Raw genomic sequence first — 26,940 nt, 5'->3', positions numbered from 1 at the left:
GAGTGGATATAGGACTGCTAGAAAATGAAGCAGGAGAAATAATAACTGGGGACAAGGAGATGGCTGATGAACTAAATGAGTATTTTGCATCAGTCTTCACTGTGGAAGACACTAGCAGTATGCCTGATGGTGTAGTGTGTGAAGGAAGAGAAGTTACTATTACAAAAGCGAAGGTGCTCAAAAAGCTGAAAGACCTAAAGGAACTTAAGCCACTCAGACCAGATGAACTGCATCCTAGGGTTCTGAAAGAGGTAGCATTAGAGATTGTGGTGGCATCAGAAAATGATCTTTTAAAAATCACTGGACTCTAGCATGGTGCCAGAAAACTGCAAATGTCACTCCACTCTTTAAGAAAGGAGGAAGGCAGCAAAAAGGAAATTATAGATGTGTTAGCCTGACCTCACTGGTTGGGAAGATGTTGGGAGTCAATTGTTAAGGATGAGGTGATGGAGTACTTGGTGACATAGGACAAGATAGTACTAAGTCAGCATGGTTCCCTTAAGGGAAAATCCTGCCTGACGAAGCTGTAGGAATTCCTTGAGGAGATTACAGTAGAATAGATGAAGGGGATGCAGTGGATGTTGTATATTAAGACTTCAGACGGCCTTTGACAGGGTGCCACAGCGAGGCTGCTTATCAAATTAAGAGCCCATGGTATTACAGGAAAGTTACTAACATGGTTAGAGCATTGGCTGATTGGTAGGAGGCAGCAACTGGGAATAAAAGGATCCTTTTCTGGTTGGCTGCCAGTGACTAGTGGTGTTCTACAGGGTCGGTGTTGGGACCACTTCTTTTTATGCTATATATCAATGATTTAGATGATGGAGTACATGGCTTTGTTGCCAAGTTTGCAGATAAGATAGAGGGGCAGGTAGAGTTGAGGAAACGGGTAGGTTACAGAAGGATTTAGACAGATTAGGAGAATAGGCAAGAAAGTGGCAAATGAAATGCAATGCTGGAAAATGCATGGCCGTGCACTTTGGTAATAGAAGAAATAAATGTGCCCACTATTTTCTAAACGGGGAGAAAATCCAGGAATCTGAGATGCAGAGGGACTTGGGAGTCCTTGTGCAGAACACCCTCAAGGTTAACTTGCAGGCTGAATCAGTGGTGAGGAAGACAAGAGGTCTAGAATATAAGAGCAAGGATGTGATGCTGAAGATTTATAAAGCACCAGTGAGGCCTCACCTTATTGTGATCAGGTTTGGGCCCCTCATCTTAGAAAAGATGTGCTGGCATTGGAGAGGGTCCAGAGGAGGTTCACAAGGATGATTCCAGGAATGAAAGGGTTATTATACGAGGAACATTTGATGCCTCTGGGTCTGTACTCGCTGGAATTCAGAAGGATGAGGGGGGATCTCATTGAAACCTTTTGAATGTCGAAAGGCCTAGACAGAGTAGATGTGGAAAGGATGTTTCCCATGGTGGGGGAGTCGAGGACAAGAGGGCACAGCCTCAGGATACAGGGGTGCCCTTTCAAAACAGAGATGTGGAGAAATTTCTTTAGCCAAAGGGTGGTGAATTTGTGGAATTTGTTACCACATGCAGCTGTGGAGGCCAGGTTGTTGGGTGTATTTAAGGCAGAGATTAATTGGTTCTTGATTGGACATAGCATCAAAGGTTACGGGGAGAAGGCCAGGAACTGGGGTTGAGCTGGAGTGAAAAAACAGGATCAGCCATGACTGAATGGCTAAGTAGACTCAATGGGCGAGATGGCCTAATTCTGCTCCTATGTCTTACGGTCTTATGGTGAAACCATTCAGGTTTACCACCTGATCTGGGCAAACATCCCAAAACCCCCTTCCTACCTGCCTCTGACACATCAATTTAACCCTGAGCACAACCCAAATCCTGAAGGTTCACCACGGGGCCCAAAAGTGAGACCATCTGTTGGACTTCACGAGGTGGACAACTCAGACTCCAGCTCAACAGCTCAACGGCCAGGTTTACTGCAGATGCAAACATCTGCTACAGATATGGCTACTGTGAATCTCTCTACACCCACACATCAGAAGGTTTTCCACCTCATTAAAACTTCCTGTCAAAGGCTCGGACAGATGAATCTGAATCAGGTTTTTATATCACTGATAAACATCACGAAATTTGTTGTTTACAGCAGCAGTACAGTGTAATACATAAAAAATTATAAATTGCAATAAGAAATAATATATATTAAAACACTAAATAAGTAGTGCAAAATACAAGCAAAAACAGTGAGGTAAGTGTTGATATATTCATCTAGATGTTACTTAGCTGTTCATTAGCATGGAATATTTAAGTCCAGATCACAGAAAAACCAGCACAGATTTAGTAAAGTTAGCCATGTTCTACTGGGAATCATTTATCAGTGAAGTGATGGGAGTCCAGGGCTATGCTGTTCATATAAAGGTGATGGTAGTCCTGGCTGTCAAACCTCATGTCCCTCATCGCCTCGTGTGACTCCAACAGCACTCAGGCTGAGGAGAGTGCCAGGGGTCAAAAAGTAGGGGGCGCAGAAACAAAGTGATTGCTGAAAGAAAACCAGCTTGGAAACTTTAAATAAAGCAGAGAGAGACTGGGGTTCAGTCGGATAGGTTAACTGTAGAATTAAAAGGGAACTGGTAGGGGAAGAATTTACAGGGAGTAGGGGAGACGAGCTGCTCTGGTATAATGCTAGCACAGTCCATTAGCCAAACACATTGTCACTCGCAGGAAGCACCAGGCAGAATTCTAAGTACTTACAACCTGATGCAGCTACAAACAGCCACAGTGTTGAAGACACAAGCACAGCTTGTCCCTCCAACCCCAACATCAGCATTCAGTACTCTGGTCACAGGCTTCTTGCGAAGACGATGATAAGACATAGGAGGAGAATTAGGCCATTTGGCCCATTGAGTCTGCTCTGCCATTCCATCATGTCTGATTTATTATTCCTCAACCCCATTCTCCTGCCTTCTCCATGTAACCTTTGACACCCTCCCTGACTAATCAAGAACCTATCAATGTCTGCTTTAAATATACCCAAAAGTATGTTTAAACAGGTGCCTGTAGCAATGAATACTACAGATTCAGAATCAGAATCAGATTTATTATCACCGGCATGTGATGTGAAATTTGTTAACTTAGCAGCAGCAGTTCAATGCAATACATAATCTAGCAGAGGGAGAAAAAATAATAATAAAATAAAAACATAATAAATAAACAAGTAAATCAATTAACATACATCAAAGTTGCTGGTGAACGCAGCAGGCCAGGCAGCATCTCTAGGAAGAGGTGCAGTCGACGTTTCAGGCCGAGACCCTTCGTCAGGACTAACTAAAGGAAGAGTGAGTAAGGGATTTGAAAGTGGGAGGGGGAGGGGGAGATCCAAAATGATAGGAGAAGACAGGAGGGGGAGGGATGGAGCCAAGAGCTGGACAGGTGATTGGCAAAAGGGATACGAGAGGATCATGGGACAGGAGGTCCGGGAAGAAAGACGGGGGGGACGGGACCCAGAGGATGGGCAAGGGGTATATTCAGAGGGACAGAGGGAGAAAAAGGAGAGTGAGAGAAAGAATGTGTGTATAAAAATAAGTAACAGATGGGGTATGAGGGGGAGGTGGCGCATTAGCAGAAGTTAGAGAAGTCGATGTTCATGCCATCAGGTTGGAGGCTACCCAGACGGAATATAAGATGTTGTTCCTCCAACCTGAGTGTGGCTTCATCTTTAGAGTAGAGGAGGCCGTGGATAGACATGTCAGAATGGGAATGGGACGTGGAATTAAAATGTGTGGTCACTGGGAGATCCTGCTTTCTCTGGCAGACAGAGCGTAGATGTTCAGCAAAGCGGTCTCCCAGTCTGCGTCGGGTCTCGCCAATATATAAAAGGCCACATCGGGAGCACCGGACGCAGTATATCACCCCAGCCAACTCACGGGTGAAGTGTTCCCTCACCTGGAAGGATCCACGGCCTCCTCTACTGTAAAGATGAAGCCACACTCAGGTTGGAGGAACAACACCTTATATTCCGTCTGGGTAGCCTCCAACCTGATGGCATGAACATCGACTTCTCTAACTTCCACTAATGCCCCACCTCCCCCTCGTACCCCATCTGTTACTTATTTTTATGCACACATTCTTTCTCTCACTCTCCTTTTTCTCCCTCTGTCCCTCTGAATATACCCCTTGCCCATCCTCTGGGTCCCCCCCCCCCTGTCTTTCTTCCCGGACCTCCTGTCCCATGATCCTCTCGTATCCCTTTTGCCTATCACCTGTCCAGCTCTTGGCTCCATCCCTCCCCCTCCTGTCTTCTCCTATCATTTTGGATCTCCCCCTCCCCCTCCAACTTTCAAATCCCTTACTCACTCTTCCTTCAGTTAGTCCTGACGAAGGGCCTCGGCCTGAAACGTCGACTGCACCTCTTCCTAGAGATGCTGCCTGGTCTGCTGCGTTCACCAACAACTTTGATGTGTGTTGTTTGAATTTCCAGCATCTGCAGAATTCCTGTTGTTTGAAGTAAATCAATTACACATATTGAATAGATTATTAAAAATGTGCAAAAACAGAAATACTGTATATTAAAAAAAAAAGTGAGGTAGTGTCCAAAGCTTCAAAGTCCATTTAGGAATCGATGGCATGGGGGAAGAAGCTGTTCCTGAACAGCTCCCGGCTAAAGAAATCCCTCAACTCTGTTCTAAATGGACATTCCTCTGTTCTGAGGCTGTGTCCACTGGTCCTAGACTATGGGGAACATCCTCTGCAAATCCACTCTACTTAGGTCTTTAGATCCCCCTCATTCTTCTAAGCTCCAGTGAGTACAAGCCCAAAGCCATCGGTTGGGATGGCATGGTACCACAGTTGGTAGCACAATAGTACCAATGACCAGGGTTCAATTCCCACCACGCCTGTAAGAAGTTTGTATGTTCTCCCTGTGACCACGTAGGTTTCCTCCGGGTGCTCCAATTTCCTACCAGTCCAAAGACATACCAGTTGGTAGGTTAATTGGTCATTGTAAATTGTCCCGTGATTAGGCTAGGGTTAAATCAGGGGTTATTGGGTGGTACAGCTAGAAGAGCCAAAAGAGCCTATCCTGTGTTGTATCTCTACAAATAAAAAATAAAATAATTCAAACTCTCCTCCCACATAACCCAATCATTCCTGGGATATTCTCGTGAACCTCCACTGGACCGTCTCCAATGCAGACAGCAGACTCAGAGCTTCACCTACTCCAACACACTGAGCACATCTTGCCCATGCCAAGTAGGTGTGTACCTGACCTCATCCCACTTGCCTGGCTTTGTCTCGGTTCCCTCTGAGCTGGTTCAGATAGTTCCTCACTGTACCAACCTCAATCATTCTCTCTGGTAGCTCGTTCCACACACCTACCGGAGATTCAGAGTCAAAGTACATTTATAATCAAACTATGTATACGGTACACAACCCTGAGATTGATCTTCCTGCAGACAGCCATGCAACAAAGAAAACCACAGAACCCGTTCAAAGAAAACATCAAACACCCATCGTGCAAAAAAAAAACAAATCACACAACAAAAAGTGAGCGAATAACACACAGCATATTAAATATCAAACCACAGAGCCCTTGAAATGGTCTAGGAATGATAACACACAGCATATTAAATATCAAACCACAGAGCCCTTGAAATGGTCTAGGAATGATAACACACAGCATATTAAATATCAAACCACAGAGCCCTTGAAATGGTCTAGGAATGATAACACACAGCATATTAAATATCAAACCACAGAGCCCTTGACATTGTCTAGGAATGATAACACAAAGCATATTAAATATCAAACCACAGAGCCCTTGACATTGTCTAGGAATGATAACACACAGCATATTAAATATCAAACCACAGAGCCCTTGACATCGTCTAGCAATGAAGTTTAGTTCAATTCAGTTTTGCGCTATCATTTGTTGACTACAGTCCATGCCAAAGCGCCTCGATGAAATCACACCAAGTACCAAAACAGAGTAACCAGAAGCACATATAACATAAACCGTATAGTCCTCAAAGATGAGTCCACGGCCACAAGCTGCGTTGATGAAATCTTGCAGCACGAAGAAGACTCCTGCACCTTCCTCTGGTAACAGCGAGAAGGAAAGGGAGACCAAACACAGAACGACTGTGCTGGACACCCACTTGCCTTCCGTTCTCATCCTCCTCGATTTCAACCTTGCTCGATGCTTTAACTGGTGAGGGTTAACAGAGCCGATCATGGGTTTATGTTGCACCATGAGGCTGTAGACTCCACTCTCAACCTTGCCAAATTCCCCAGAGACAGCAAAAGTGCCAGATCACTCATTCAGCCCAAAACTCATCATCAAAATGTAAATTACAGGCTCTAACCACACACAGTTTAGTAATCGAAGTATATTTAAAAGTAGTTTTATCAACTGCCTGCAGGATGTCGCCATTGGTTGCTAGCGCCATCATGTGGATCTCTCTCTCTGTGTGAATGACTTTCCCCCCCGGGAGAGGAGGTTGAAAGGTTGGCATTGCCACAGACGGCTGTTGAGACCAAGTAATTGAATATACTTAAAGCAAAGGTTGATAGATTCTTGATTAGGAAGGGGGTCAAAGGTTATGGGGAGAAGGCAGTAGAATGGGATTGATCTTCATGTCCAGTCCTGTGTCACCACATCATCATCATCACTAATACACCCCTCCTTACTACCAGTATAACTCTGGGCCTACATTTGCTGGAGTTCAGAAGAATAAGGGGGGATCTCATTGAAACCTACCAAATATTGAAAGGTCTAGTTAGAGTGGATGAGGAGATGATGTTTCCCATAATGGAAGAGTTTAGGACCAGAGGGCAGAGCCTCAGAATAGAGGAATATTCCTTTCGAACACAGATGAGGAATAATTTCTTAAGCTAGAGAGTGGTGAATCTGTGGAATTCATTGGCATAGATGGCTGTGGAGGCCAAGTCACTGGGTATATTTAAGACAGATGTTGATTAATCAGGACATGAAAGGCTGTGGAGAGAAGGCAGGAGTGGGGATGACAGCAATAATAAAGCAACAATGATGAAATGACAGAGCAGAATGGGTTAAACTGCCCATTGGTTTGTGAGTGGGCAGTAGGGAGTGTGTGCCCAGTGTAGGGGAGAAGAATGTCTAGAACTCTTGCAAGGTGACATCAGACTGGGGAGGGGAGGAGAGAGAAAACACAAAATATTCATCAACCCCTCCTCCACAGAGCGACCAAGGAAATGTCACTGCTGAGTTTTAAGCCTCAGATGTTATACATTTTTTACTAAATGTTTTTAAAATGCTCCTAGAAATTGGATCTCAATGACAAGGCTTAAGTTTAATTTTTTGTACAAACTACACTTTATTCATAATAGATTAATAGGTACTTATCTAAGCAGCTAGTGGAGCCTGCACTTCCCCAGCCGAGCAGAGTTACTTCCCTCCCCCCCTCAAATCCCCTCAGTGACCCAGGGCTATCACCCCACCAGGCAGAGAATCGCCATCCTCAGTAACATTAGAACCATAAGACCATGTCATAGTAGAATGAGGCCATTTGGCCCATCAAGACTGCTCTATTTCATCATGCTGATTTATTATCCCTCTCAAACCCATTCCCTTGCCCTCTTCCTGTAACCTCACTAATCAAAAATCTACCAATCTCTGCTTTAAATATGCCCAATAACTTTATCTCCACAGCCAGCTGTGGCAATTAATTCCACAAATTCACTACCTACTGGGTAAAGAAATTCTTCCTCATCTCATTCTAAATGCACATCCCTCTTAGACTGTCTTCTGGTTCTTGACTCTCCCGTTATAGGAAATATCCTTTCCACATCTACTCTCTCCAGGCCTTTCAATATTTGATGTTTCAAAAAGATCCTCCCTTATTCTTCTAAACTCCAGTGAGGACAGGCCCAGAGCCATCAAATGCTCCTCATACATTAACCCTTTAATTCCCAGACTCATTCTCATGAACATCCCCCAATACCAGCACATCTTTTCTCAGATAAAGCAAAACTGTTCACAATACTCCAAGTGCAGTCTGACCAATGCCTATAAAGCCTCATATTATATTCTTATATTCTAACAGAGAAAGTTGAGGAACAATTGATAGCATCAGTGAGCCAGAGTTCATGGGGTTCAACACAGGTTCTGGCCAGTTTGTGTGGGATGTAGATGAGCCTCTGAATGCTGGCATGCAGCACCTGGTATAGACAACACCCTGCTCTGGAAGACTGGTCAGTGTCAGCAGAGCAGAGCAGACAGTGTGCCTCACTGTATGGGTAGCCCTCAAATACACATGGGAAGATTGCAGGTGTATCCCTGGGAGCACACTCCAGAATGAACCTTGGCATCTTCTGCCAGACACCTGGACAAAGGGTGCAGAGGAGATTTACAAGGATGTTGCCTGGATTGGGGAGCATGCCTTATGAGAAGAGGTTGAGTGAACTTGGCCTTTTCTCCTTGGAGCGACGGAGGATGAGAGGTGACCTGATAGAGGTGTATAAGATGATAAGAGGCATTGATCGTGTGGATAGTCAGAGGCTTTTTCCCAGGGCTGAAAAGGTTGCCACAAGAGGACACAGGTTTAAGGTGCTGGGGAGTAGGTACAGAGGAGATGTCAGGGTTAAGTTTTTTTTTACTCAGAGAGTGGTGAGTGCATGGAATGGGCTGCCGGCAATGGTGGTGGAGGTGGATACGATAGGGTCTTTCAAGAGACTTTTGGATAGGTACATGGAGCTTAGAAAAATAGAGGGCTATGGGGAAGCCTCGTAACTTCTAAGGTAGGGACATGTTCGGCACAACTTTGTGGGCCAAAGGGCCTGTATTGTGTCGTAGGTTTTCTATGTTTCTAATCCTGGAGAAAGACGAGCAATGGCCTCATTCATTCCTGGTGCAGTTACTGAGGACATCAAGTGATCCGACCTTACGTGGAAATCTGGTGGTGAGGTCCCATCCCACCAGCAACTAAGTGAAGCCCTGGGACTTGTTGGAAAACCTATGCCACTCCTGGAAGTGCACATCTCACACAACCTCTCAATGATTCTACACTATGAAGAAAGCTCACCTTTCTAAGGAGACTGAAGAGAGCTGGACTATGCACATCTAAACTCACATCACTTTACAGATGCACAGTAGGGAGCATCCTAACAAGCTACATCACTGCGTGGCATGGAGACTGCATGACAACAGACAGGAAGACTCTACAACGGGTGGTTAAAACTGCTCAACGCATCACCGGCACCAGCCTATCCATATGAAGGGCATTCTACCATCAGCGAGGAGGCTACGTAGCATCCATAACAGGACCAGCAGACTCAAAAACAGGTACTGTCCCTTAGCAGTAAGGCTGATCAACACTCCATCCACTAACCCACCCCCCACCAGCACTATCTTATCATTTCCTGTCAGTCACTTTATGTACAGACACTACTGTGCCCAGAGTCACTTTATGGACATGAAATCAATGTATACTGTATAAGCTATCTTATATATTTATATTTATTGTGTTTTTTTAATTATTATTTTACTCTTTATCTTATTTTGGTTTTTTTTTGTGTGGTGATTATTGATCTGGATTAACAATTATTTCATTCTCCTCTACATTACTGTACAGGAAATGGCTTTAAACTATCTTGAACCTTGAAGGATTTGTTCCAAGCCGAGTCCAAACATCACCACTTTAATTCTGCTTTGGAAAGCAGACCAGAGCATCACCATCCCATATTGCTTCAGGAATCTGATTACATTTTGTGCAGACTACCATCGAATCCACTTGAGATCAAGCGTATTCTACCAGAGAGTGTTGGAGAGCCTAAGACAGACACAGAGAACTCCAATGCACACTGAGGCAGATGGTAGTGGGAAAGGAAGGGTTGCTCACAGTGCTGGGGATTCAAGGAGCAGGGATAACTACACTGTCTGTGCTGCTGCTCTCCGATTTCTGCAGCTGGGAATCCCCACACTTCTGGATTTTCCAAGCTGCACTGACCCACAATCCTCGGAAATGGGGAGCTTTGCCTTGGTAGCAATGCCCTCCATATCTTGAGAAAGAGTTGAGTCGACATTTTGGGCCGAGATCTGAGACGTCAACCGTACTCTTTTCCATGGATACTGCTTGGCCTGCTGAGTTCCTCCAGCATTGTGTGTGTGTTACTTGGATTTCCAGCATCTACAGATTTTCCCGGATCTTGGTCAGCAGCACCGTTGTGCCAAGCACAGGCCCTCTCTCCATCAGTCTCACCGCTTCCACCACTCCTCTCCACGCAGTGCTCCATGGCCACTTCAGGCTTCTCTCACCTGCTCTGGTCCCCTGAATAACACAGTCCATCCTGGCTCTTGGTTACCTCCAATTTCTCAGCCCCGGGACTCGGCTTGGAACAAATCCTTCATCATGTCTACAATGACCATGATGAGAATCTTTACTAATCCCGTCTGCCCACACAAGGTGCATCTCTCATCCCGTCTGCCCACACAAGGCGCATCTCTAATCCCGTCTGCCCACACAAGGCGCACCTCTAATCCCGTCTGCCCACACAAGGTGCATCTCTCATCCCGTCTGCCCACACAAGGTGCATCTCTCATCCCGTCTGCCCACACAAGGCGCATCTCTAATCCCGTCTGCCCACACAAGGCGCACCTCTAATCCCGTCTGCCCACACAAGGTGCATCTCTAATCCCCTCTGCCCACACAAGATGCATCTCTCATCCCGTCTGCCCACACAAGATGCATCTCTCATCCCGTCTGCCCACACAAGGTGCATCTCTAATCCCATCTGCCCACACAAGGTGCATCTCTAATCCCCTCTGCCCACACAAGGTGCACCTCTAATCCCCTCTGCCCACACAACATTCATCTCTAATCCCGTCTGCCCACATAAGGTGCATCTCTAATTCTGTCTGCCCACACAAGTTGATCTCTAATCCCCTCTGCCCACACAAGGTGACTCTCTCTCCATTCCCTGTCTGTTCATGTGCCTGTATAAAAACCCCTTCAGTGTCATGATTGCATCTACTCCTGTCATATTGAGTACATTTACGAGTGCTGCTTAGAGAAACCAGCACCCATAATTAGAGACCCCACCATCCAGATTGTACTCTTTTCTCGCTACTACCATTGGGAAGGAGGTGCAGGAGTCTCAGGTCAACAGTTATTACCCTACATCAATTAGACTCCTGAACCAGTGTGTACAGCTTCACTCAACTCAACACTGAACTGACTTCACAACCTATAGATTGACTTTCAATTACGCTACAACTCATGTTCTCTGTGTTTTTTATTTGCAGTTTGTTCTCTTTTACATATTTGTGTTTCTGTCTTTGTTTTGTACAGTTTTTTGTAAAATTCTATTGTCCTTTTTTTCTGTAAACGCCTGCAAAAAAAAAACTCAACGTCAGTAAGACCTTAAGACCTAAGGATTGGTAAAACAAGGGATCAGGCACCAATCATCAGAGGGACTGGAGGAGGGAAGGGAGAGCAATTTCAAGTTCCTGGGTGTCAACATCTCTTAGGTTCTATCCAATATATTGATGCAGCTGTTCAACAAAGTAGGTACAACAGCAGCTATGTTTCATGAGGAGTTTGAGGAGATTAGGTATGTCACCAAAGACACTCGTGAATTTCTACCAATGTACCATGGGAAGTATTCTACCTGGCTGCATCACCGACTGGTATGGTGGGTAGGGGTGGCTGCACAGAATCAAAGTAAGCTGCACAGAGTTGTGAACTTAGTCATGGGCATCCAGGACATCTTCAAGGAGTGATGCCTCAAAAAAAGGGACTCCATGATTGAGGACCCCAACACCCAGTACTACTTATGTACTTTTGTACTACTCATTTAACTTCTAATATATATACTACTAATTTAGTTTTTATTATTAAATACATGCCAGTGATATTAAACCTGACTCTGGTATAAACACTTTGATAGTAAATTGACTTTGAACTTTCATTGCAGGACATGCCAGGCACTGGGTTAAGCAACTGGTTATAGTCTCTCCGTTGCCATGTAAACTCAGCTCTCAGTAATCCTACAACATCGGACAGATCGAACTGTTCCTGCCCAACCCCTCTGTACAGCCCTTTCCTTTGTCCAACAGCGACAAGGTTCTTGCTAACAGAAACATAGCTGAGAGAAGGGCAGGACTGGCAGCCGAATATTCCAGAATACAGATGCTACAGGCATGACAAAGGTACAATAAAGCAAACAGGGGTGTGGCCTCTTTGTTAATCGGCATGAGAGATGACGCCCTTGGCGGGATGGTGGGGGGGGGGGGAACCGTCCAGTGAGGCTATATGAGTAGAATTTAGAAAAAAGGGAAGAGTCACTCAAGTATGTATTATAGTATTATAGTCCTTCTTCCCACCCTCCCCCAATAGTCAGTGGGGACTTGAGGAGCAAGTGTGTAGAGAAATTGCTCATGGCTCTAATAATGATATTAGTGGGAGATTTTAATTTTCTGGCCCTGACAGAGCCACCCTGATTGTTAAAGGCCTGCAGGGGGTGGAATTTGCGGAATATGTCCAGGAAAGTTTCCATATCATATGCAGAGGGCCCTACTCGGCAGGATGCAGTATGGACCTCCTCAGGGAATGAGGCAGGGCAAGTAACTAAAAGGGCTAATTTTGGGGGAATTAGACAGGGATCTAGCAGAAATCGATTGGGTGGGTCTGCCTGAAGGGAGATAAACGAATGTCAAGTGAGAGGTGGAACGCAGCAGGCCAGGCAGCATCTCTAAGAAGAAGTACAGTACAGCATTTATAGGAAGTACAGTACAGCATCTGCAGGAAGAAGTACAGTCGACATTTCGGGCTGAGACCCTTCGTCAGGACTAACTGAAAGAAGAGAGTAAGAGATTTGAAAGTGGGAGGGGGAGGGGGGGATCCAAAATGATAGGAGAAGACAGGAGGGGGAGGGATAGACAAAGCTTTTGACACATGGCCTTCATAAATCAGAGTATTGAGTACAGGAGTTCAGATGTTATGTTGAAAGATGTGATGAAACCAAATCTGGAGTATCGTATGCAGTTCTGGTCATCTACGTACCAGAAAGATATCAATAAGATTGAAACAATGCAGCAAAATTTACAACGACACTGCTGCTGCAGAAGTTATAGGGAAAGATTGAACAGGTTAAGACTTGACTCCCTGGAGCATCAGAGAATTAGGAGGGGTATAGATAGGATAAATGCGAGCAGAGTGATTCCACTGAGGTTGGGTGAGATTGGAAATAAGAGGTCATAAGATGGTGGCATGTGTGAACGCAGCGGCTTCTAGGGAGCTTTTTCCCTTTTTATGATCCAAAGACAACTGCAGTGCAAGAACATAAGACACTGCAGGGTTAGACCATCAGGGAGCAGCTAGACTGGTGTTGGCAGCGGAGCCAGCCGAGGTGTCGAAGGAGCCCGTCAGGGTATCGGAGGATCTGACCCCACTGCAGATCACGTTGCTGCCCACCACTCGGAAGCATCGGAGTCAGTGCCATATAACCATGGAGATTGTCTCAGACATTTCACTTGCAATTGCAAGACTCTGTTGGACAGTGATAATGTAAGTTGTGACAGGCCTGTTACCCTTGCCTGGTGGAGGGACAGTCAATATGAGAGCTGTGTAGCACAGGTGTAGCAAGAACTAAGTCTCAAGCCTCAGGGTTGCCTGCTGGGGCAGACCAGATGAGAGATGCAGAAGTGTTACAGCATGGAAGTGAGCTGGGGCCTGGCTGTGCCCGTTGGTGCTGCCCTCCTGTGTTCGAGCGGTGGAATGGCAGGCTGGATTGCAGTGCCAGGAGCCTGCACCATCGATCGCTGGACATTGTTGCCCAGGGTCTTGGACTATACATGGTTTCTTTCCTTGAGTGAATATGCTATTTGCTCAATATTTTGAATTAAGTTACTTGCTATCTTTGACTGTTTGCTTGCTATTTGGAGTGTTTTGCACCTTCATCCCAGAGGAATGCTGACTCGTTCTACTTACAGTTTGAATGATTATTAAACTTGATTTGATTTAAGGTTAAGGGTGAAAGGTGAAAGGTGAAATATTTAGACGGAACTTCTTCACTCAGAGGTTGGACAAGCTTCCAGCGAAAGTAATGAATATGGGTTCAATCGCAACAATTAAGAGAAATTTGGACAGGTATATGGATGGGAAGGGTATGAAGGGAAATAATCCAGGTGCAGGTTGATGGAACTAGGCAAAATAACAGTTTGGCACAGACTAGATGGGCTGAAGGGCCTGTTTCTGCAGTGGTGACTCTAGGGAAGTGACCAAGGAGTGGTAAAAGGATTTCAATACCAATAAGTGCAAGATGATGCAGCTTGGAAAGTAGCACACGACTCACACTATGAAGGGTCAGGCACACGGGTGGGGGGAAGAATTAGGAGTACAAGTACAAAGTTTGCTGAAAGCAATGTCACAGATGGACAGAGGGGAGAAAAAAGGGATTTAGCACTCTGGTCTTCATCAGTCAGGAGCTGAGATATTATTGTGCAGATGTACAAGTCACCGGTGAAGCTGCAGTCTGGAGTATTATGTACAGTTTTGGTCACCCTGATCTAGAAAAAGACACAGTTAAACTGGAAAGAGTTCAAAAGAGAGTTACTGGGATGTTGCCAGGACAAGGTAGCCTGAGTTATAGGGAGAAGTGGACAAGATTGGACTATAGAATGCTTTTCTTAAGGGAAAATCTTGCCCACCAAACCTGCTGGAATTCTTAAGAGATTACAAGTAGGATCAATAAAGGGGATGTGGTGGATGTTGTATATTTAGACTTTCAGAAGACCTTTGACAAGGTGCCACACATGAGGCTGCTAACCAAGTTATGAGCCTATAGCATTATAGGAAAGTTACTGGCAGGGTTAGTGTATTGGCTGACTAATAGGAGGCAGCGAGGATCCTTTTCTGGTTGGCTGCCAGTGAGTAGTGGTGTTCCGCAGGGTCGGTGTTGGGACCAGTTCTTTTTATACTATATAGTAATGATTTAAATGATGGAATAGATGGCTTTGTTGACAATTTTGCAGATGATACAAAGACTAGTGAAGAGGCAGGTGGTGCTGAGGAAACAGGTAGGGGACAGAAGGACTGAGACAGATTAGGAGAATGGGCACGAAAATGGCAAATTAAATACAATGTTGGAAACTGCATGTTCTTGCACTTTGGTAGTAGAAATAAATGTGCAGAGTTCTTTCTAAACAGGGAGAAAATCCAAAATTCTGAGATGCAAAGGGACTTGGGAATCATTGTGCAGATCACTCTGAAGGTTGTAGGTTGAGTCGATGGTGAGGAAGGCAAATGCAATGTTAGCATTCCTTTCAAGAGATCTAGAATACAAGAGCAGGGATGTGATGCTGAGGCTTTATAAGGCACTGGTGAGGCCTCACCTTGAGTATTGTGAACAGTTTTAGGCTCCTCATCAAAGAAAAGATGCGCTGGCATTGGAGAGGGTTCAGAGGAGGTTCACAAGGATGATTCTGGGAATGAAAGGGTTATCATACGTTGAGCATCTGATGGCTCTGGTCCTGTACTTGCTGGAATTTAGAAGAATGAGGAGGGATCTCATTGAAACCTTTTGAATGTTGAAAGACCGAGACAGAGCAAATGTGGAAAGGATGTTTCCCATGGTGGGAGAGTCTAGGACAAGAGGACACAGCCTCAAGATACAGGGGTGTCCATTCAAAACAGATATGCAGAGAAATTTCTTTAGCCAGTTGGTGGTGAATTTATGGAATTTGTTACCATAGGCAGCTGTGGAGGCCAGGTTGTTGGGTACATTTAAGATGGAGATTGATACATTCTCGTTTGGCCACAGCATCAAAGGAGACAGAGGAAGGGGCTGTTGGCTCACAGACAGAGAAAGCTTGGAGATACTGCGAAAGGGAGGATGGGCAGGTAATAGAGAAGGGATGCGCTCAGATCGATGGTTTGAGATGTGTCTATTTTAATACAAGAAGCCTCACGAACAAAGCGGATGAGTTTAGAGCGTGGATCAATACTTGGAACTATGATGTTGTGGCCATTAGAGGGACTTAGATGTGCAGAGGCAGGAATGGTTACTTAAGAGCGCCAGGCTTCAGATGTTTCAGAAAGGACAGGGAGGGAGGCAAAAGAGGAGAGGGCATGGCACTGCTGATCAGAGATAGTGTCATGGCTGCAGAAAAGGTGGACGTCATTGAGGGATTGTCTACTGAGTCTCTGTGGGTGGAATTTAGAAACAGGAAGGGGTCAATAACTCTAATGGGTGTTTTTTTATAGGCCACCCAATAGTAACAGAGACATCAAGGAGCAGAGAGGGAGACTGATTCTGGAAAGCAGTAATAATAACAGGGTTGTCGTGGTGGGAGATTTTAATTTCCCCAATATTGATTGTCATCTTCCTAGAGCAAGGGGTTTAGATGGGGTGGAGTTTGTTAGGTGTGTTCAGGAAGGTTTCCTTACACAATATGTAGATAAGCCTCCAAGAGGAGAGGCTGTACTTGATCTGGTATTGGGAAATGAACCTGGTCAGGTGTCAGATCTCTCAGTGGGAGAGCATTTTGGAGATAGTGATCACAATTCTATCTCCTTTACCATAGCATTGGAGAGGGATAGGAATAGACAAGTTAGGAAAGTGTTTAATTGCAGTAAGGGGAAATATGAAGCTATCCAGCAGGAACTTGGAAGCATAAATTGCAAACAGATGCTCTCAGGGAAATGTACGACAGAAATGTGGCAAATGTTCAGGGGATATTTCCGTGGCGTTCTGCACAGGTATGTTCCAATGAGACAGGGAAAGGATGGTAGGGTACAGGAACCGTGGTGTACAAAGGCTGTTGAAAATCTAGTCAAGAAGAGAAGAAAAGAAAAGCTTACGAAAGGTGAGGCAACATTTCACCTGTGAGTCGGCTGGGGTGATATACTGCGTCCGGTGCTCCTGATGTGGCCTTCTAATTGGCGAGACCCGACGCAGACTGGGAGACCGCTTTACTGAACACCTACGCTCTATCCGCCAGAGAAAGCAGGATCTCCCAGTAGCCACACATTTTAATTCCACATCCCATTCCCATTCTGACATGTCTATCCATGGCCTCCTCTACTCTAAAGATGAAGCCACACTCAGGTTGGAGGAACAACATCTTATATTCCGTCTGGGTAGCCTCCAACCTGATGGCATGAACAATGCCCCACCTCCCCCTCGTACCCCATTGGTTATTTATTTTTATACACACATTCTTTCTCTCACTCTCCTTTTTCTCCCTCTGACTATACCCCTTGCCCATCCTCTGGTTCCCCCCCCCCAGTCTTTCTCCCCGAACCTCCTGTCCCATGATCCTCTCGTATCCCCTTTGCCAATCACCTGTCCAGCTCTTGGCTCCATCCCTCCCCCTCCTGTCTTCTCCTATCATATTGGATCTCCCCCTCCCCCTCCCACTTTCAAATCTCTTACTAACTCTTCCTTCAATTAGTCCTGACAAAGGGTCTCGGCCCAAAACATTGACTGTACCTCTTCCTAGAGATGCTGCCTGGCCTGCTGCGTTCACCAGCAACTTTGAGGAGATATCAGGGGTAAGTTTTTTTATGCAGAAACTGGTGAGTGCGTGGAATGGGCTGCTGGTAACTGTGGTGGAGGCAGATACCATAGGGTCTTTTAAGAGACTCCTGGATAGGTACATGGAGCTTAGAAAACTAGAGGGTTATTTCTGAAGTACGTACATGTTCAGCACAGCATTGTGGGCTGAAGGGCCTGTATTGTACTGTAGGTTTTCTACGTTTCTATGTGGGCACATGGCCAAGTGGTTAAGGCATTGGACTAGCTACCTGAAGGTCGTGAGTTCGAGCCACAGCCGAAGAAACGTGTTGTGTCCTTGAGCAAGGCACTTAATCACACATTGCTCTGCGACGACACAGGTATCAAGCTGTATGGGTCCTAATGCCTTTCTCTTGGACAACATCTGTGTCATGGAGAGAGGAGACTTGCAGCATGGGCAGCTGCTGGTCTTCCATACAACCTTGCCCAGGCCCACGCCCTGGAGAGTGAAAACTTTCCAGGCGCAGATCCATGGTCTCGCAAGACTAACGGATGCCTTTACTATGTAACAGGGAGAAGGCCTGGGAGTGGGACTGGGACTGAGGACGGGAAAAAATAAAGGATCAGCAGTGATTTAATGGTGGAGGAGACTCGATGGGTCAAATGGCTATTTCAAATGGTCACTGTAAAACACCAGGGTACGGTACCGGTGGGGACGGGTCTGTCACTGTACAACACCGGGGTAGAGGGGGTACCGGTGGGGACGGGTCTGTCACCGTACGACACCGGGGTACGGTACCAGTGGGGACGGGTCTGTCACTGTGTAACACCAGGGTACGGTACCGGTGGGGACGGGTCTGTCACTGTACAACACCGGGGTAGAGGGGGTACTGGTGGGGACGGGTCTGTCACCGTACGACACCGGGGTACGGTACCGGTGGGGACGGATCTGTCACCGTATTACACCGGGGTACGGTACTGGTGGGGACGGGTCTGTCACTGTGTAACACCGGGGTATAGTACCGGTGGGGACGGGTCTGTCATGGTACAACACCAGGGTACGGTGCCAGTGGGGACGGGTCTGTCACTGTACAACACCAGGGTACGGTACCGGTGGGGACGGGTCTGTCACTGTGTAACACCGGGGTATAGTACCGGTGGGGACGGGTCTGTCACGGTACAACACCAGGGTACGGTGCCGGTGGGGACGGGTCTGTCACTGTACAACACCAGGGTACGGTACCGGTGGGGACGGGTCTGTCACTGTGTAACACCGGGGTACGGTACCGGTGGGGACGGGTCTGTCACTGTGTAACACCGGGGTACGGTACCGGTGGGGACGGGTCTGTCACCGTGTAACACCGGGGTACGGTACCGGTGGGGACCGGTCTGTCACCGTACGACACCGGGGTACGGTACCGGTGGGGACGGATCTGTCACTGTGTAACACCGGGGTATAGTACCGGTGGGGACGGGTCTGTCACTGTGTAACACCGGGGTACGGTACCGGTGGGGACAGATCTGTCACCATATTACACCGGGATATGGTACCGGTGGGGACGGGTCTGTCACTGTACAACACTGGGGTAGAGGGGGGTACCGGTGGGGACGGGTCTGTCACTGTACGACACCGGGGTACGGTACCGGTGGGGACGGGTCTGTCACTGTACGACACCGGGGTACGGTACCGGTGGGGACGGGTCTGTCACTGTACGACACCGGGGTACGGTACCGGTGGGGACGGGTCTGTCACTGTGTGACACCGGGGTACGGTACCGGTGGGGACGGGTCTGTCACTGTGTGACACCGGGGTACGGTACCGGTGGGGACGGGTCTGTCACTGTGTGACACCGGGGTACGGTACCGGTGGGGACGGGTCTGTCACTGTACAACACCGGGGTACGGTACCGGTGGGGATGGGTCTGTCACTGTACAACACCGGGGTATAGTACCGGTGGGGACCGGTCTGTCACTGTGTAACACCGGGGTATAGTACTGGTGAGGACGGGTCTGTCACTGTGTAACACCGGGGTATAGTACTGGTGGGGACGGGTCTGTCACAACACCGGGGTACGGTACCGGTGGGGACGGGTCTGTCACTGTACAACACCGGGGTACGGTACCGGTGGGGACGGGTCTGTCACTGTACAACACCGGGGTACGGTACCGGTGGGGACGGGTCTGTCACTGTACAACACCGGGGTACGGTACCGGTGGGGACGGGTCTGTCACTGTACAACACCGGGGTACGGTACCGGTGGGGACCGGTCTGTCACTGTACAACACCGGGGTATAGTACCGGTGGGGACGGGTCTGTCACTGTGTAACACCGGGGTATAACACCGGTGGGGACGGGTCTGTCACTGTACAACACCGGGGTACGGTACCGGTGGGGACGGGTCTGTCACTGTGTAACACCGGGGTACGGTACCGGTGGGGACGGGTCTGTCACTGTACAACACCGGGGTATAGTACTGGTGGGGACGGGTCTGTCACTGTGTAACACCGGGGTATAGTACCGGTGGGGACGGGTCTGTCACTGTGTAACACCAGGGTACGGTACCGGTGGGGACGGGTCTGTCACTGTACAACACCGGGGTACGGTACCGGTGGGGACGGGTCTGTCACTGTGTAACACCGGGGTACGGTACCGGTGGGGACCGGTCTGTCACTGTACAACACCGGGGTACGGTACCGGTGGGGACGGGTCTGTCACTGTACAACACCGGGGTACGGTACCGGTGGGGACCGGTCTGTCACTGTGTAACACCGGGGTACGGTACCGGTGGGGACCGGTCTGTCACTGTACAACACCGGGGTACGGTACCGGTGGGGACGGGTCTGTCACTGTACAACACCGGGGTACGGTACCGGTGGGGACGGGTCTGTCACTGTGTAACACCGGGGTACGGTACCGGTGGGGACGGGTCTGTCACTGTGTGACACCGGGGTATAGTACTGGTGGGGACGGGTCTGTCACTGTGTAACACCGGGGTACGGTACCGGTGGGGACGGGTCTGTCACTGTGTAACACCGGCGTACGGTACCGGTGGGGACGGGTCTGTCACAACACCGGGGTACGGTACCGGTGGGGACGGGTCTGTCACCGTGTAACACCGGGGTACGGTACCGGTGGGGACCGGTCTGTCACCGTACGACACCGGGGTACGGTACCGGTGGGGACGGATCTGTCACTGTGTAACACCGGGGTACGGTACCAGTGGGGACGGATCTGTCACCGTATTACACCGGGGTACGGTACCGGTGGGGACGGGTCTGTCAACGTACGACACCGGGGTACGGTACCGGTGGGGACGGGTCTGTCACTGTGTAACACCAGGGTACGGTACCGGTGGGGACGGGTCTGTCACTGTACAACACCGGGGTAGAGGGGGGTACCGGTGGGGACGGGTCTGTCACTGTGTAACACCAGGGTACGGTACCGGTGGGGACGGGTCTGTCACTGTACAACACCGGGGTACGGTACCGGTGGGGATGGGTCTGTCACTGTGTAACACCGGGGTATAGTACCGGTGGGGACGGGTCTGTCACTGTGTAACACCGGGGTACGGTACCGGTGGGGACAGATCTGTCACCATATTACACCGGGATATGGTACCGGTGGGGACGGGTCTGTCACTGTACAACACTGGGGTAGAGGGGGGTACCGGTGGGGACGGGTCTGTCACTGTACAACACCAGGGCATAGTACCGGTGGGGACCGGTCTGTCACTGTACAACACCGGGGTATAGTACCGGTGGGGACGGGTCTGTCACTGTGTAACACCGGGGTACGGTACCGGTGGGGACGGGTCTGTCACTGTGTGACACCGGGGTACGGTACCGGTGGGGACGGGTCTGTCACTGTACAACACCGGGGTACGGTACCGGTGGGGATGGGTCTGTCACTGTGTAACACCGGGGTATAGTACCGGTGGGGACGGGTCTGTCACTGTGTAACACCGGGGTACGGTACCGGTGGGGACAGATCTGTCACCATATTACACCGGGATATGGTACCGGTGGGGACGGGTCTGTCACTGTACAACACTGGGGTAGAGGGGGGTACCGGTGGGGACGGGTCTGTCACTGTACAACACCAGGGCATAGTACCGGTGGGGACCGGTCTGTCACTGTACAACACCGGGGTATAGTACCGGTGGGGACGGGTCTGTCACTGTGTAACACCGGGGTACGGTACCGGTGGGGACGGGTCTGTCACTGTGTGACACCGGGGTACGGTACCGGTGGGGACGGGTCTGTCACTGTGTGACACCGGGGTACGGTACCGGTGGGGACGGGTCTGTCACTGTGTGACACCGGGGTACGGTACCGGTGGGGACGGGTCTGTCACTGTGTGACACCGGGGTACGGTACCGGTGGGGACGGGTCTGTCACTGTGTGACACCGGGGTATAGTACCGGTGGGGACGGGTCTGTCACTGTACAACACCGGGGTACGGTACCGGTGGGGACGGGTCTGTCACTGTACAACACCAGGGTATAGTACCGGTGGGGACCGGTCTGTCACTGTGTAACACCGGGGTATAGTACTGGTGAGGACGGGTCTGTCACTGTGTAACACCGGGGTATAGTACTGGTGGGGACGGGTCTGTCACAACACCGGGGTACGGTACCGGTGGGGACGGGTCTGTCACTGTACAACACTGGGGTACGGTACCGGTGGGGACGGGTCTGTCACTGTACAACACCGGGGTACGGTACCGGTGGGGACGGGTCTGTCACTGTACAACACCGGGGTACGGTACCGGTGGAGACGGGTCTGTCACTGTACAACACCGGGGTACGGTACCGGTGGGGACGGGTCTGTCACTGTACAACACCGGGGTACGGTACCGGTGGGGACCGGTCTGTCACTGTACAACACCGGGGTATAGTACCGGTGGGGACGGGTCTGTCACTGTGTAACACCGGGGTATAACACCGGTGGGGACGGGTCTGTCACTGTACAACACCGGGGTACGGTACCGGTGGGGACGGGTCTGTCACTGTGTAACACCGGGGTACGGTACCGGTGGGGACGGGTCTGTCACTGTACAACACCGGGGTATAGTACTGGTGGGGACGGGTCTGTCACTGTGTAACACCGGGGTATAGTACCGGTGGGGACGGGTCTGTCACTGTGTAACACCGGGGTACAGTACCGGTGGGGACGGGTCTGTCACTGTGTAACACCAGGGTACGGTACCGGTGGGGACGGGTCTGTCACTGTACAACACCGGGGTACGGTACCGGTGGGGACGGGTCTGTCACTGTGTAACACCGGGGTACGGTACCGGTGGGGACCGGTCTGTCACTGTACAACACCGGGGTACGGTACCGGTGGGGACGGGTCTGTCACTGTACAACACCGGGGTACGGTACCGGTGGGGACCGGTCTGTCACTGTACAACACCGGGGTATAGTACCGGTGGGGACGGGTCTGTCACTGTGTAACACCGGGGTATAGTACCGGTGGGGACGGGTCTGTCACAACACCGGGGTACGGTACCGGTGGGGACCGGTCTGTCACTGTACAACACCGGGGTATAGTACCGGTGGGGACGGGTCTGTCACTGTGTAACACCAGGGTACGGTACCGGTGGGGACGGGTCTGTCACTGTACAACACCGGGGTACGGTACCGGTGGGGACGGGTCTGTCACTGTGTAACACCGGGGTACGGTACCGGTGGGGACCGGTCTGTCACTGTACAACACCGGGGTACGGTACCGGTGGGGACGGGTCTGTCACTGTACAACACCGGGGTACGGTACCGGTGGGGACGGGTCTGTCACTGTACAACACCGGGGTACGGTACCGGTGGGGACGGGTCTGTCACTGTGTAACACCGGGGTACGGTACCGGTGGGGACGGGTCTGTCACTGTGTGACACCGGGGTATAGTACTGGTGGGGACGGGTCTGTCACTGTGTAACACCGGGGTACGGTACCGGTGGGGACGGGTCTGTCACTGTGTAACACCGGCGTACGGTACCGGTGGGGACGGGTCTGTCACAACACCGGGGTACGGTACCGGTGGGGACGGGTCTGTCACTGTGTAACACCGGGGTATAGTACCGGTGGGGACGGGTCTGTCACTGTACAACACCGGGGTACGGTACCGGTGGGGACGGGTCTGTCACTGTACAACACCGGGGTACGGTACCGGTGGGGACGGGTCTGTCACTGTACAACACCGGGGTATAGTACCGGTGGGGACGGGTCTGTCACTGTACAACACCGGGGTACGTTACCGGTGGGGATGGGTCTGTCACTGTACAACACCGGGGTACGGTACCGGTGGGGACGGGTGTGTGGCTGTGTAATACCGGGGTATAGTACCGGTGGGGACGGGTCTGTCACTGTGTAACAGCGGGGTACGGTACCGGTGGGGACGGATCTGTCACCGTATTACACCGGGGTACGGTACCGGTGGGGACGGGTGTGTGGCTGTGTAATACCGGGGTACGGTACCGGTGGGGACCGGTCTGTCACTGTGTGACACCGGGGTACGGTACCGGTGGGGATGGGTCTGTCACTGTACAACACCGGGGTACGGTACCGGTGGGGACGGGTCTGTCACTGTACAACACCGGGGTACGGTACCGGTGGGGACGGGTCTGTCACTGTACAACACCGGGGTATAGTACCGGTGGGGACGGGTCTGTCACTGTACAACACCGGGGTACGGTACCGGTGGGGACGGGTCTGTCACTGTACAACACCGGGGTACGGTACCGGTGGGGATGGGTCTGTCACTGTACAACACCGGGGTACGGTACCGGTGGGGACGGGTGTGTGGCTGTGTAATACCGGGGTATAGTACCGGTGGGGACGGGTCTGTCACTGTGTAACACCGGGGTACAGTACCGGTGGGGACGGGTCTGTCACTGTGTGACACCGGGGTACGGTACCGGTGGGGACGGGTCTGTCACTGTGTAACAGCGGGGTACGGTACCGGTGGGGACGGGTCTGTCACTGTACAACACCGGGGTATAGTACCGGTGGGGACGGGTCTGTCACTGTACAACACCGGGGTATAGTACCGGTGGGGACGGGTCTGTCACTGTACAACACCGGGGTATAGTACCGGTGGGGACGGGTCTGTCACTGTACAACACCGGGGTACGGTACCGGTGGGGATGGGTCTGTCACTGTACAACACCGGGGTACGGTACCGGTGGGGATGGGTCTGTCACTGTACAACACCGGGGTATAGTACCGGTGGGGACGGGTCTGTCACTGTGTAATACCGGGGTATAGTACCGGTGGGGACGGGTCTGTCACTGTACAACACCGGGGTACGGTACCGGTGGGGATGGGTCTGTCACTGTACAACACCGGGGTATAGTACCGGTGGGGACGGGTCTGTCACTGTACAACACCGGGGTACGGTACCGGTGGGGACGGGTCTGTCACTGTGTGACACCGGGGTACGGTACCGGTGGGGACGGGTCTGTCACTGTGTGACACCGGGGTACGGTACCGGTGGGGACGGGTCTGTCACTGTGTAACAGCGGGGTACGGTACCGGTGGGGACGGGTCTGTCACTGTGTAACAGCGGGGTACGGTACCGGTGGGGACCGGTCTGTCACCGTACGACACCGGGGTACGGTACCGGTGGGGACGGGTCTGTCACTGTGTAACAGCGGGGTACGGTACCGGTGGGGACGGGTCTGTCACTGTGTAACAGCGGGGTACGGTACCGGTGGGGACGGGTCTGTCACTGTACAACACCGGGGTACGGTACCGGTGGGGACGGGTCTGTCACTGTACAACACCGGGGTATAGTACCGGTGGGGATGGGTCTGTCACTGTACAACACCGGGGTACGGTACCGGTGGGGACGGGTCTGTCACTGTACAACACCGGGGTATAGTACCGGTGGGGACGGGTGTGTCACTGTACAACACCAGGGTATAGTACCGGTGGGGATGGGTCTGTCACTGTACAACACCGGGGTACGGTACCGGTGGGGACGGGTCTGTCACTGTACAACATCGGGGTATAGTACCGGTGGGGACGGGTCTGTCACTGTACAACACCGGGGTACGGTACCGGTGGGGATGGGTCTGTCACTGTACAACACCAGGGTATAGTACCGGTGGGGATGGGTCTGTCACTGTACAACACCGGGGTACGGTACCGGTGGGGACGGGTCTGTCACTGTACAACACCGGGGTACGGTACCGGTGGGGACGGGTCTGTCACTGTACAACATCGGGGTATAGTACCGGTGGGGACGGGTCTGTCACTGTACAACACCGGGGTACGGTACCGGTGGGGATGGGTCTGTCACTGTACAACACCAGGGTACGGTACCGGTGGGGACGGGTCTGTCACTGTACAACACCGAGCTTTCCTCCCGTGCCCCAGGCCCTCCATCACACCATCCCCGCCCTCGGTGCCTCCTTTGTCCCGGGACAGCCTCTCTTTCCCCGTCTCCTGTTCCGGGAATAGTCCCCGTTGGCGGGGTTCCCCCTGCTTGGATCCTCGTCCCTCGCCCAAACCAGCATACCCCGACTTTACCCTCGGGTCCCCACTACTCCGATGCCTACATCGACTCTGCCTCCCCCGGTGACTCCCGGCACCCGGTCACCCCGTCGCCACCGAGCCGCCTACCCACCGGTGCCGAAGAGCAGGCCGAAGCCGAGGAGCGTTGGCCGCCGTTCTGCCGCCATTTCTTGTTGGCCGCCGTGTCACATGCGGGTTGCGGTGCATATTGTGTCAGCCGGGTAGTATACCGCGGCCCCGGACTCGCCCCGCTCCATCGCAGGGCTCAGCACGACCCCGGCCCGTCTCCCTCACAGTCCAATCCCAACCCCGCTACCCAGCTCTCCCACAGCAGCGCGCCGCGCCTGCGTACAGCCGGCACACTGCGCCGTGGGCACATGCGCACTGCAGTTTGCAGCCGACAGCCTGTGCAATTAGCCCCCTCAGCTCAAATGCGCTTTCATGCTGCCGGCTGCGTGATGTAACCCGTCACCTGATCGTCAACCGGCGTTTGCTGCGATTTACTAAAGCCAAATAGAAAGTCGCCATCTTTTTTACAGTCACTTTAAATGGCCCTGAACTTGACTGCCAGGACCAGCATTTACCTCCCCTCCCCAATAACCCTCCGAAAGGGGAGGAGGGTGAAACAAGTGGGAGAACCTCTCCATTCCTTGTAGAGAGGCTCACGCAGTTAAATCCAGGGACGGCGGTCTATTTCCCAGCAGAATAATGTGTGCTTGGGCGATCTGCAGATGCTGGCGCTCTTGGAGCCTGTGATTCCCGAGCGAGCGGCGGTGCGTGTTGTTGTCGGTACAGGCTGTCGGTGGGAAGGAGGGTTCTTGAAGGTGGATGGGGTGCTGATGGAGTGGGCTGCTCTATCCAGAACACTGAAAGAAGTATCCGTCAGAATCAGGTTTATAATCACCCGCATGCGTCGTGAAAGCTGTTATCCCTGCGGTAGCATAGGATGTAATGCATAATAACAGGGAA

General features: G+C 50.8%; 1 protein-coding gene across 3 annotated transcripts in view; it reads right to left on the bottom strand.

The window, feature by feature from the left end:
* lrp3 (low density lipoprotein receptor-related protein 3) overlaps nt 1-26,336 on the bottom strand; it is a 67,667-nt gene extending 41,331 nt beyond the window's left edge. For all 3 annotated transcript variants that reach the window (XM_072280028.1, XM_072280026.1, XM_072280027.1), the window contains exon 1: nt 26,084-26,336. In XM_072280028.1, the coding sequence (XP_072136129.1) occupies nt 26,084-26,178 (95 nt within the window). In that variant the 5' untranslated portion in view covers nt 26,179-26,336. The remainder of the gene's footprint in view (nt 1-26,083) is intronic.
* Nucleotides 26,337-26,940: the final 604 nt, after the last annotated feature.

The sequence above is a fragment of the Mobula birostris genome, chromosome 15, assembly GCF_030028105.1.
Source record: "Mobula birostris isolate sMobBir1 chromosome 15, sMobBir1.hap1, whole genome shotgun sequence".
Lineage (NCBI taxonomy): Eukaryota > Metazoa > Chordata > Chondrichthyes > Myliobatiformes > Myliobatidae > Mobula > Mobula birostris.
The sequence above is the reverse complement of the archived record's forward strand: the minus strand, read 5'-3'. Positions and strand labels throughout refer to the sequence as shown.